Raw genomic sequence first — 13,153 nt, 5'->3', positions numbered from 1 at the left:
CGGACAGGGAGCTGTTGTGCTGCCAGCACCTGGTCCCATTCAGTCTTGTGTCGCATCCCTAAGCAAAACTGCAGTCATTTTCAAACTACCCAATGCAACATTTCACATCTTTCATCCATCTGTCTTTTATATGGGTTTGTATGATGGAAGTTGAGGTAACAGCTACGGAAATGGGTAGTGAACATCCTTACAAATCTTTCTTGTTGTCACCTAATAAAGAGGTCTTTCTGCAGAAGGTAAATGAAGCAACATCTTGAGGTTACAAATTCACTGGAGCTCACTGCTGCTTGTGAAAATTCAATTTCCCATGAAAGTGGGGCCACACTCAGAAGGGATATGCAGATGTATGATGGATTCCAATTCATGCCGCTGAACAGATAATATTATGAGTCACTGAAGAAAATAATATTGTTGATTTCAAATAAACTCTCTCCGTCTGTCAGTCCGTTACTGTCCAGAAGAGTTGAGCAACCCATAGATGGGTTCTTTTTGTACACTGCCAGCAAGCAATTGTGGTTATTGGCTTGAAACTTGCACACATTGCTCTGAAAGTCTATTTCTACTTGACATATTGGAAAAAAAAAGATTAATTCTAAACTAAAATATGAGACGATTGCTTATTATTTAGATTGAATTTTTGCCTGAAATCCCTGTATTACTTGGTATTTTCCATGTAACTGATGCAGAGATCAGAGTGGCTGAAGGCTAGCATTGCTGCTGGGGAATTTAGCTCAGGACACATTTCACTACGCATGGAATATCATCATTCCATCATATGGCTGCAGTGGATAGTAAATATGCCCATGAAGCTGATGCAGAACAAACTTCTATTCACTCTTGCAAGATGCAGTTTTGATAGCATTTGAGAAAGACTTGGGATTCATCGTAGTGGGGATTTGCAACCCTTGAGACGTACAAAGAGCAGTAAGAGTGTGAGATTCCTGGTTCTGCTGCCAGGGTGCTGCAGGGCTGACCTGCACGGGCTGCCCCCAGGGTGACAAGATGAAGCACCATCTCCAGTCCTGAGCTCACCTGCAACGCCTACCACCAAGGGCACTAATTAATGCCTTTCGTTGCCTAAAACCTGACAATTGCCAATGCAGCCATTGTACCATAAGCACTTCTGGCTCCTGACAGCCTCTGCCAGGTTTGAGCTGGCGACCTGGCAATAAAAAGCCTCTCTAGGCCACTGTCAATTCCAAAATTCAGTGTTTTGATAACTCTTTACATTTTTATTGGCAGATGTGTGATACTTCCTCCTCAGAGTGCTGTGTCAGTGATTTAACCTTGAGTGTACATTAAGCCTCATGGGGATGCCATTATGTACAGGATTTGGATTTTAGGATTTGACTGAATCAGATCTGATGCTATCGGAATGTTTTCCCAGATTGTTTAACAGCTATTCTTCCTTGCCTCAGCCTTTTCCCTTTTTAGAGGCTTTTGTGAGCTCCTGCTTAATGGGCCTTGGCTCAAGATTTCTTTTAATCTCTTGTGCTTTTGTATTTTTCCTGTCAGATACACAGTGTGTGGCATATTCCTATTTTTTAGGCTTTCAGCAGTTCTGAGCAGAGTGGCATTCTTTCTATTTCACCCCTGTTATTTAGGGTGAAAAAAACACATGCATGCAGTAAGCTTATTGAAAAATTCCCACTTTAACACAACTGTTCTTGAGATGATGCCTGTAGTCTGTATTTGCTGAAGGATCAGTGTAATAATGAATTTCAGCTTCCTGGATTGGAAGTAAACAAATAATTGAGAGCACTTTGTTTGCAAAGATACCCTAATAACTGGAAACCAAAGACACTCTGTCTTCCTGAATGTTTAAAAAAGGCACCTTTAGGGCATCTGCCATTCCCAGAGCCTGGCCAGTAAGAAGTTAATAAAACTCCTAGGTGATTTCTGGTTTACAATTCATAGTTCTGTGGATTACGGTGAGATTTAGGTCACTCTGGCAGTACTGTTGCTTCAGAAAGTGTAGGAAGCAACCTGTGATAATATTCAAAGGAGAACATAGGGGACTAGTTAGGAGGAGAGTTTGAGTAACTGAAATTAAATGTTCTCAGAGGCTTGATACCAACCCAGGAGCTGATGTCTTGATCCTGTAACAAACACCTCTCCCTTTATAGCCGCTGGATCAGGAAGGAAATAAAGTGCCTTTCCACCTCCTTGAAGACTAGTGGAGAGACTGCAGGGAATGTGGAGTGTGAGCAGGTTTCCTATCCCATAAATTGATATCAGACATGGGGGGACCAAAGACATTGCTCTATTGAAAAAGTCAACAGTGATGCTTTTTCACATATATACCTGATTGTTAGACTTTGAGAGGTTTTCCTGTCTCTCTCTACCATGTTGTAAGAAGAACTAAAAGAAGAAAGATGTAGAATAAGGTTAATAATCACCTTCACAAAAAGCACATTCACAAAAAGCAGCCCTGGTCTCCATTGCTCACTCACTGCTGATTTGCTCAAGCAAGAAATTCAGGATAGAACAAAAGATCAGGGCAAAGGATAACTGGGAATGACTTGTCTTAATGGTCATCTTTGAAAATTGGTTTTATGGCATGCATTTATGGCAAGCCCAGATGATTTTTTTTCATTTCTTTGGGGAACATCTATTCTCTCTTTACACTTTTTCTTCGTATAAGGAAGTTGGCTGAAATTGTTACTTGCTCTTATCTTTTCTTCCTTCCTGCTTAACAGCTTCATAAAAATTAACTATCTTTTTTGTTATCTTTGAGGAATACCATTGGCACCAACTCTGTCTTTTCAAGCATTATTTGGGGGACATAGTGTCATTTAAGTCAGCATATAATTAGAAAGGATTCTTAATGCAAACTGGCAGTTTTTCTCAGTGGCAAAGAGCATCAGTTCACTATTATGGACAGCAGATGGTAGCATTCTTGCATAAGTTATCCGTTTGCACTGAAATGTAAAACAAAGCTTTCTGAACATTGTTTTTTATATGTACTGAAGCTTCTGGGAGTTATTTAAAGTTCTCTTAGAAACAAAATGGTTTATCCTCTTGAGTACATTTCAGCATAAGAACCAAGTGTCCTTCAACTGTAAGAGATGTGATTTAATATTTAATAATATGGAACATGTCCTAGTCTCTGGAGATGACAGAAGAACATCTGGTGGGACAGGATTTGTTTTTTGTTTGCGGGCAAGGAGCTGGAGAAGGAGTTTTCATGGTGTAGCAGAAGGGCTCTAAAAGGCACTCACAGATCCTCTGGAATCCGAGAGCAGCTGCACCAGGCTGCTCAAAGGCAGCTCCTCCAGGAGCACAAACTTAGTGTAGTTTCTTCTTCACCGTCCAGAGACAGAGCCAGCACAAAGAGAAGAGCTAAGGAAAAGGACCTTTATTCAGAATAAAACACCCATTGCATCAGTCCTCACAGGCAGTGTCTGCGGTGGCCCTTGGGAATAGCACAGGCCGCTGGACCACAGCTGATCAAGAAGCACCAGATGGAGGTGGTGATCCTGTTACTCTTGCAGTCGCTGTCCATGCCCAGTTCTCCTCACCCCTCCACCTTGTGTCATGTGCCTGTCAGCTCCAGCCACAACGAAACACAGTCTGGGTTCAGCTGTAGTTGGCTATCACACTGTTTCAAATTTGACATCTTCTCCGGAATCACTTTCCACCTATTCCCCATGGTGCTGTATTAAATGCTCCTTACTGAGTATGGGCATGAAGTAGGATTTGTTTATTTTGGTGCTACAGCAGTAGCAGTGACCTCAGCAGCAGTAAAGGAAAACGACTTGCCTAATGCAGGGAGTGTGGCACAGCTGTGCTGCTCTGCTGGTGCCACCAGCGCAGGGGCAGGTGAGATGGCTCGTGTGGTTTGCACTGAGTGCAGGCTTGGCTACGTCAGCACATGTGTTGTGTTTGAGCATCTCTTGGAGGTGGAAGGGAAAGCTTTATGGAGCATCGTATTGAGTTTTCAATAGCATCGTGTGCTAGGTGGAAAGGAACACAGAAAGTCTTCTTTATCATACTGTAGGGAGACTGACTCCAAGCTTAATTGTCACTATATATATATATATTTGTGGATGACTTTTGCTGAGGTTCTTGGGAGACAACTGCATTTTAGGACCTTTTCTACTACTCTAGCCTAAAAGAAGGACATCCCACCTAGTGGAAGTTAAAGTCCTTCTGAGGGCTATGCCTTCTTTCTTGTATTACCTCACAGACATTTAAATTTTACTTAGATTTTACTTCCTGGCATTATTTGACAAGATCCAAGGACAAAGAATCAAAGCTATTTGGAGTTTTTTATGGAGCTTCTTTGTTTTATGTGCCACATTTCATGAAACTCTTGTTTACACTGTAGCTTTGGCTGTTTGCCTTCAGGTAGTGCTGATACTTCAGGTAACTGGAGCTGCTCTGAAAACCTTTATATTTTAACTGACGCTATGACATAACCCGATTGGATTAGATAAGAGAATATGTGCTCAAACATTAATTTTCCAATGATCATATCATTAGAGTAACAATGTGGATTAAATTCTGAGATACAAAAAAATATGCTAAGGATTAAGTGGACTGCTGTGTCTTTTTTTTTTTTTTTTGCTATGCAAACTGTATCTTTTCTGTTGCCCTTTTTTGAATAATAAAGTTACTGAGTTTTTTTCTTAGGAGCATCCCTTACTTGGGCAACCCTTTTTTGTCCTACATCCTTGCCGGACTAATGAATTCATGTCTGCTGTACTGACCAGCTCACGAAAAGAGAATAGGTGAGAAACACTAATTTTGCTTTGTGAGGTTTTATGTAGTGGGTGTAAGGCAAAAGCAACTGTTAAATAGATATGGTTAAGACAACTCCCCTGGTCTACGTGGGATAAAATTCTGGATTGTCGCTTAAAAGCTGAAAAAATAAAATAGTCTTGATATATAAAGTGAAAGAATAGCTTCATTTGAAATTACTTTATGACTGTCAAGTATACCTGCAATTCAGAGAAGTTTGAGTAATATGTTTTTTGTTTGTTTGTTTTCTAGGCAGACAAATTACATTGCGTCATGGTTGAGTATTGTGGGCCCAGTTGTGGGTTTAAATCTATCTCTGAGTTACGCAGAACTAGCGTCTGAGCAGAATACAGAAGCTGATGTAATTGAAAGGTAAGAGAGAATTAAATCACCTTTTTCTCTCCTCATCCCCTTCTGCAAGAAGAACATCAGACAGATAGCTGGCAAAAAAATTCAGCTTCTTGCTTGGAGTTCTTGGTTCCATTCAGTTAGGACTCATGTTTTCCGAATTTCTTACAGAGCTGCCTTATTGCCTTGTTGTTTTTCTTACTTTGCGCTGAAAGGTTGCACTGGGAGATGCCCTTGACACTGCAATCACCTTTTCTGGCTCCCAGGAGGTCCCTGATGTATCAGGTTCTGTATTCACTATGTCAGAGCATTTTATGGTGGTCCCTCCAGTTATGGTGATCCTTCCAGGTTGATAGTGTGACCTAGCATAATTCTGCTGCAGTGATTTGAATTTCATTCCCTCTCCTTTTTTTGTTTGTTGTCCCCACTTCAGGCCTCTGAGCTGAAGGACAGATCATGGTTAGCTGAATTAAAGCTACTGCAGACTTTCCTGGGAATCGAAACACAGACCAAAGGAATCCTTCCTGAGTAGCAAGCAATACAACTTGGCAAGACAACTACTGAGGGCTCTTTCCTGACAAGAGTTCGCCTGTTTATGTCTACAGACCTAAGAGTTGGCTGCAGTTGCGACAAGTGTCACCAAGACACGAACTCCTTTGTGACAGCATTGACCACTTAAAGATTGTTTTACTGGGGTTGTGGCCATAACAGTTCCTCACACAAATGTACAAGCCTGTGGTTCCTTGATGTAGAATCATAGAACCACAGAATGCTTAAGGTTGGAAGGGGCCTCTAGGGGTCATCTAGTCCAACCCCCCTGCACACACAGGGTCACCTACAGCACGTGGCACAGGACTGCGTCCAAGCAGGTTTGGAAGATCTCCAGAGAAGGAGACTCCACAACCTCTCTGGGCAGCCTGTTCCAGGGCTCTGTCATCCTCACTGTCTAGAAATTATTCTTTAAGTTCCTGTGAAACTGTTGATGCTCTGGTTTCTGGCCGTTTCCTCTAGTTCTGTTGGTGACCACCAGTGAAAAAGAGGCCAGCACCATCCTCCTCACTGCCTCCCTTGAGGTACTTATAGACACTGATATAAAATTGAAATGTTGGATTTTGTATCTACTAGAAGTACCTATTAAAAATCATGTTTCTAGAAAAGTCTGCAGCATGTGTGAGGACATGTACAGCAAAGCACTTTAAGAGTGTGGTTTACACCGGTAGCAATCAGTGCATGGACTGGGACTAGTCTGCCTGGGGGCCACCTTCTGTGCCACACTTTGACACAAGGGCCCTCCGGTGTGTTCCACAGGGGGATGTACTTTGCTGCCTGCTCCATACACACGATGTAACCCGTCCCACGGCGCTAGTCCCAGGACTGAATAATACTTCATTGAGAATATTCTGTGTACGTCACGCCTCAGGAAACAAGCAAAATCAAGATTCTAGACAAATAGATTACTTATAGTCTACATCTGACTAAGCATGTACAATTCTAGAGTTCGTGATGCCTCATGCTGTGATATGAGAACATCTGGCTTTTTCCTTCTTCACTGCCTCCAAAGGAAGCTTTGCCATACCCTGAGGGAGTTACTGTTGTAGTCAATTAGTATTTCTCATTGTACTAGTAGTTGTTCACAAGTTCAGTCCCCAACCTGCAGCCCTTATGCAAACCTCCCCTGATAGTTGTTGAATTTTGAGTAAGTAGAAATTGCACAGTAGTACAATCAGTGAAAAACAGATTAGAAGTAATTTCATATAAGTCATCTTGGATTCCTTCCCAATCACATTTTATTTGTAGTATGAACCAGAACACAAGTGCTGAGCAGTTGTGATGTAATTATGGATTTTACTTTGTATGTTCTGCAATATGTCACTTGCATACTGACTCCAATGTATATAGTATCAGAGCTGGAGGTGTAAAATGCATAGGATTTTAGATTTTTGGTTCTCAGATATTTTGATTGATCGCATATTTTTAACTTGCATCATATGTATTATTGGTGGATTGAAATACAGTATGGTCTTCAAAATTCCATTGGTGCAGTTAAATTCTTTTGCCAGTCCTTTGGAATTAATAATGAAAGTGCATGACTTATCCTGTTCTGGATTATAATATGAAAAAAAAAATCTGTGTTGGAATTTTAAAATATGGCTTTCTGTTCATGTGCAGGACAGCAAATACATTGTGTTTTTAACACTTACGGTAACATATGCTTAATAATTGCATCCATATCCCATTCTCATATTTAAGAGAGATTTGTGCAGGAGGAGAAAAACAGGTAACAGTTTTAGGAGCCACATTTGGAGGGTTAAACATTCATGGCTGCTCCGTGATTTCATTTATTTTCATTTGTGCTGCAGTGTAAAACAGGAGTAAAGCACTAAGCCATTCTCGGCATTTGTAGGCAGCTCTGTGTCAGCTTCTCCTGCCTCTGCCCAGCACTGGCACACTGTGCTGGCCTGCCCATACTCCCGGTCAAAATTCACACTGGCCTCAGGTGGCTTTATTTACACTAGGGTCTGAATTAGCTTCTACTGTCCTGGGGATCAGGGATGCAAAAAGAATTGACAGAATCACTCACCTAAACCATCGATGCTGAGTGCTATGTCAGCACATCTGAGCATCAGTTATGCTCCTTTTCCTGTAAGATCACAGATGTTACCTGGCACTGTGCTGTGGGTCAAATGTACGGAAGAAATTTCAATTTTAAAGAACATAAATAATAGAATGCAAATCTGAAATGCAGAGTGGCTTTGGGTTTGGAATAATTCATAACTGGAATGCTAGTTTCACTGTTTAAGATACTGGTCAAGAGAGGATCCTTGATAAGGAAAAAAATAGTGACTCTTGAGCACCTTTGAGTACTATTTTCAGTACCAATTTTTAGACCTTGAGAAGCTTTAGCTGCCAAGATGCTGCTGTGCAGCGTGTATATTCCCAGCTTCATAGATGTTTCTTGGAGACAAACTCTTCCTGTTTTTGTCTTGGAATCTGAAACTATGGCATGGCAATTCATTCATAATAGAGTTTGACCAGTTGGGTTTCTCCACTGTAGACAAGACTGCTTATTGCAAGTCTGAAGTATCACTGTCCTGCTCTGAATGTCAGCATCTCATCCGTGACACACTCTGCATCAGTCTGTGCAGCTTGCAGCTTGTAGTTAGAGACAAAAGAAAGCAGATATGAAGGAGTCTGGAAGAATGTACTTCAGTCGCCTTTCCCACTCCCTTAGTATTCCTCTGCACTTCTTTACTTTTTCCTCTTTCATTCAAGAGTTACAAAGAAAAAAAAATGAAATTTCTATGTAGGTAATAAAGCAGTAATTCTTTTCCTTTTAAGTGCAAGAATTCTCAATGCATCGTGCTGCTTTCTGCCTTAATTTATCACTTGTAACCAAAATTGAAGCTTATTTGGACAAGACACTGTGGATTGTACTGACCTGAAGCTTTCCTCTGTCAGAGACAACCCTAGGCACTTGTCTAGTGATGGCTGCGCACAGCAGGATGCTGCTTTGTCAGTACCCTGACTGTCACACTCTGACTCATGGACATGCTCAGACAGTAATCCGTCTCCCTTCTAGACATCCTACAACCACACATTCGCTTGGCTAGAGACTCAGCTTGCTCCCAGTTTCTGAAGCTGTCTCTGCCTTCCTTCCTTCCTGAGGATGAAGCCCTTCCAAATCCATCTGCAATGCCCTGACCTTGTTCCCGCAGCTACTTAGACGTGATGATGATAATTGATAGCATGAAATGCATTGAGCAGTCTGAAAATTTCCCCACCCCAATGCAATTCGTAACCTTTTAGCGCCATAGATACCTAAGTAGGAGGGCAGTATCATCATCAATGTCGGTGTTTGCCTGAAATGTGCCCAGGATGTCACTAAATAAAAAATCAAGAGAGCTAGAAAGGACAGTCTAAGCCTAAGATTGAGAAACAAATAAGGGATAACATAAATACGGGAGCCAAATTTCCTATTTAGGTAGTTGTAATTTCTAATTACTTAAGTGGGAGGTATGTATCTAATTCCCTGTTTAGATCTATGTCTTAATGACTTGTGGAAATTTAACACAAAAGGCTTGTGTTCAAAAATCTTACTTTATTTCCAAATCAAGTTAACTAACTGTAGCACTGTTTTGTAATTTTACTTAGCAAATCTTCAGAAAATTCTTAGATCTGAACTTCGGGTTTCAGATAAATACATTGTCTGAAAGATGGCAGAATAGAAGAAAGAACATTTCTAGATGCAGAATTTTGTGAGTTTGCTCAGTCGTTCATCCCTGCTAATCTGGGAAGACATATTGAGGACCATTGCTTTCGGGGACTTTTCTAAGAGAACTGACTCATACCTGCCCTTGGTTACAAGAATCAGCCAGAAGAACAAATCTTGTGTGTTCGACTAAGCCAAAAATATGCTGTTCTTTGGAATGCAATTACCAACTACATAATCCCCCTCTTTGTCAGCACAATCAGGTTAGAATTTAACCCCCAATCTGGTCTGCCAGAAGGTTTGTAGTTGGTTGGGTTTGGTTACTAAAAGAAACATTCCCTGGGTTAGATTAAATGCTTGTTTTCACACCAGTAAATGCACTTAGTTAATTAGAACTCAATATGGTGAAGTAATCAATATCAATTCCTGTTGCAAGTCTGTGAAGTTCAGCAAAACCTTTTCAAGAACTTTTTTTTTGCCATTTACTATGGCTGTAACTTAATAAATTTGGACTTTGTATTGCATAGCATTTCAGCCTAGCACAAAAGAAAATGATTTCTCTTTCCTCCGAACTGGGGAGGTTACAAACCAGTTTCTCCAAAGCTCTCTCTTCTAAAGTATACAGCATTCATGTATATCTGTACATTTTCTATCAACATGTAGGCTTTCAAAAATGTTTTGAAGAGGATTTGATAAGAGCATCTCTCAGCAAAAAGTTCTTACCATTTAGAAGAAAAGGTGTAGTTCACAGCAGCAAAACTGCTACATCAAGTGGCTGTATCATTGCTTCCTAAATGTCCAGATCGGACAGCCATAATAGGAGAATAACCCAGAAGAGAAGATCTGTGTATTGAATGCTCAGGAAGAACGAGAAAGGTGTTATGCTTGTTATCTCTATGTCCTAGTTTTCATTCGTCTTAAAGTGTCCTTTAAAAAGCCCTACACCACAAGGAAACTTTCTCTTAGCCACTTATGGGCTTGTGGCAACTGCCACCTCTTGAAGAATTTCTTCTGAAAATGAGAAAGCAGTTTACTGCTATATTACCAAAGGGTAATTTTACAGAACCTCGCCTGAGATACCTGCTTTTTCACAGCCCGTTCGTTAGAAAACAACATGCTTTTCTGTAGTATTATTTTTCAGTAATGTTGTTAGTACAACACACTGGAAAAGGTAGCCCTGTGTAAAGAGACAAGGCCCTGTGCTTCTCGGTCGTTCTGCTGGCCTCGGCAGCAGGGGCCAGAGGGAGGAAGATGCTGTTCAGGTGCTTCGTTTCCCCATGTTTCTTGCTGCCTCTGTGAGCAGATGTTCACCAAGAGTCACCTGCATCACCAGAACCAGTCTCTGGTGCTGGGTCTGTCTCTGCTGGAATACACCGCCATGGAATATGGAGAATTAATGACTGTTGCCTGTGCTGAGGGAAGCGCCACATCTGATGCCTGGCTGTGTCCGGAGGCAGCCAGAGCCCTCAGCCTGGGGAAACGCTGCCTCGGGAGCATGTGCGGACAGGACCTGGCACACTGCAGGAATGAGCAAATCCTTTTTTTCCCTTGCACTTGGTCCAAATCAAATCCTGAATTGAGTTTTGGTGGGTTGCAGCCAGGCCTCACTCAGCCAAGCACTGATCACTTCCCCAGGCTTTGCAAGGTTCCTTCTCTTGCATCCAGTAGTCAGTCAGCTCTGACAGGCTTCTTATGATTAGCCAAGTGCTTTAATGTTTATACACGTTGTGCTAATAAAGGAGAAGCATGGACTGCTGGATTGGACTGTGGTATCTATCAGATAAGTTCATCCCTGTTCTGGGAACTGCCTGAAGTCCTTTTTGCTGCAGAAGGTTTTGGTTGTATAACACGTAGTTGTAAGGCTTATTATTTATGCTTAAAACCACTTTAGTAGTGATCTGGTGATTATGTTTGGCTTGACTCATCCTCTTTTGACTTCTTTGCCGCTGTGGCATCCAGATAGCACAAGTTATTGCTAAGCTATGACAGAATCCACAGGAGCATTTATTTGCTGGAAGAATCGTGATGCCTGAGTGTTGACTAGATCTGTGACCTTGTAAATGTGTTCATAAAGCAAATGATAAAATTCAGCTCAAAACATGCTATTAGCTTTAACTTTACGCTTTTCTTTTTGTGCTCCCAGTTCTGTATGTTCTCCCACTCCTTGTAGCTAATATTATCCCTTCATTTTAATAATAGCTTATTCTCACTTCTGCTACGTTGCAAGCATTTAAAAGAAGCCCCTAATTTAACCAAAACTGTTAAAGGTACAAATGGCTGATGCAGTAATAAGCATTTGTATTCCCTTCCGTGCTTCACAGCCTAACATGGCTTCAGCTGAATTCCCTTCACAAACTCTAGTGTTGGTATATGGCGGGTAGCCACCATTTGGGTGCCTGAAGGCAATAAGTGAACAGAAAGTATCCCAATCTCCTAACAGAAAACTCGTTCAATCAATTAAAAGCTGGATTTGCCAGTTGGAAGGTTTCCTTTGTTAAAATGCACATAAACAACTTCTTAGTTTGCACCTTTTATTTTTCAGCTTTGCCCCTCTTCGTACTGACAGCAACATCTAGTGGCGAGATTATCTCACAGCAATGTGCTACAGAAACTAAATCAGAAACTCATGTAGATCCATCCACCTCCCCAGTAAAACCTTATATCTCTTCTTGTGCTTTGCTTTGCTAGATTGACTTTAGAATTTGAAAAGTTACGTAATCCAATGACTTTAACAGTACTTTTTGCTGGCTGGAGTGGAATGCATTTCCAAAAGGAGCGTCATTGGAATCCACGCTCATAGCTTTCGTTAAACAAGAAAATGAAGTTAAAATAACAAAAACAGGCTCATTTTGTTGGAATAACAAGCCTGAAGCTAGTGATTCTCTGAGCAGAAATAATGTAGCTCCTGTAGAAATGGACCTGGAATTTCTACACCAGTGGTTTTTGGTAACATTGCATACATAAGACCAAGATTTCTAGGTTAAACTACCTAAGATCTGTCTCTACCACTAGGAACTGGGGTCAGACCAGCAAGTTCAGAACCATAGCGCTATGTTCAACAGCCAGGTTTTGCTAAACCATTCATTCTTCCTATAATCAAGACTCATCTCAAAAGAAGCTGACAAAGTTCTTGCATGTAACTGTGTAGCCATTTTTTTCTCACTTTTGAGTCTACACCTGATTTGATTAAAATTATTCATAAATACAGCTGTACTGTTGGCAGCCAATTCATTCAAACCTGGCTGTCTGCTTGCGTCCTCCTTCTCCTAGATTAGAGCTAGAGTCCAGACACTTTGTAGAGGAATATGTGTGCATCTCTACTGCAGCCTATGAGATTGTTTCGTGTTTCACATATGCTTCAGACACAGCCACAGTAGCCTAAGGACAGACCTGGGAGTTTGGGATGCTCAACAGCACGGTTGAACTCACTGCGCTTAAACAGCAGCTTAGAGTCACTGAAACTGTCAGAAATACTGGGATCTGGAAGGTTCTCAAGATCTGTCTGCATAACATCTTGGATGAAAAGAGAAAACATCCAGAACACACATGAAAGGAAGTACCATCAGTTAACCCTCTACTGTATAAGAAAGCAGGAGGGTTGGGACTAGTGATACTGGGTGCTCTGGGAGCAAGGGAGACGATAGCTGCTGGTGTCATCTGTCGAACCTCTCCTCTTGACCTGTGCTCCAATGTGCTAGTTGTCTGAATTGCACATGCACTTGGATTTCAACTATATCCAAATCTGGCAGAGGTTCAAGAGGCCTCTTCATATTAGCTCCTCTTGTAAACCATGCCTCAGATCATGTTGTTTCTTCCCTGCTTCCAGCTGTGTTGCAAAAGCAGAAATTCTGC

At 41.4% G+C, this 13,153-nt stretch overlaps 1 protein-coding gene across 1 annotated transcript in view; it reads left to right on the top strand.

Annotated features, from left to right (window-relative positions):
• The window catches only part of ATG10 (autophagy related 10), a 73,514-nt gene extending 67,940 nt beyond the window's left edge, over nucleotides 1-5,574 (top strand). Inside the window, exons 5-7 of the mRNA XM_010213200.2 lie at nucleotides 4,636-4,733; nucleotides 4,996-5,115; nucleotides 5,525-5,574. Of these exons, the coding sequence (XP_010211502.2) occupies nucleotides 4,636-4,733; nucleotides 4,996-5,115; nucleotides 5,525-5,537 (231 nt within the window). The 3' untranslated portion in view covers nucleotides 5,538-5,574. The remainder of the gene's footprint in view (nucleotides 1-4,635; nucleotides 4,734-4,995; nucleotides 5,116-5,524) is intronic.
• Nucleotides 5,575-13,153: the final 7,579 nt, after the last annotated feature.

Source organism: Tinamus guttatus, unplaced genomic scaffold (genome assembly GCF_059628265.1).
Source record: "Tinamus guttatus ecotype Peru unplaced genomic scaffold, ASM5962826v1 Tinamus_guttatus_pri_ptg000149l, whole genome shotgun sequence".
Taxonomy (NCBI): domain Eukaryota; kingdom Metazoa; phylum Chordata; class Aves; order Tinamiformes; family Tinamidae; genus Tinamus; species Tinamus guttatus.
This window is presented reverse-complemented; position numbering and strand designations above follow the sequence as displayed.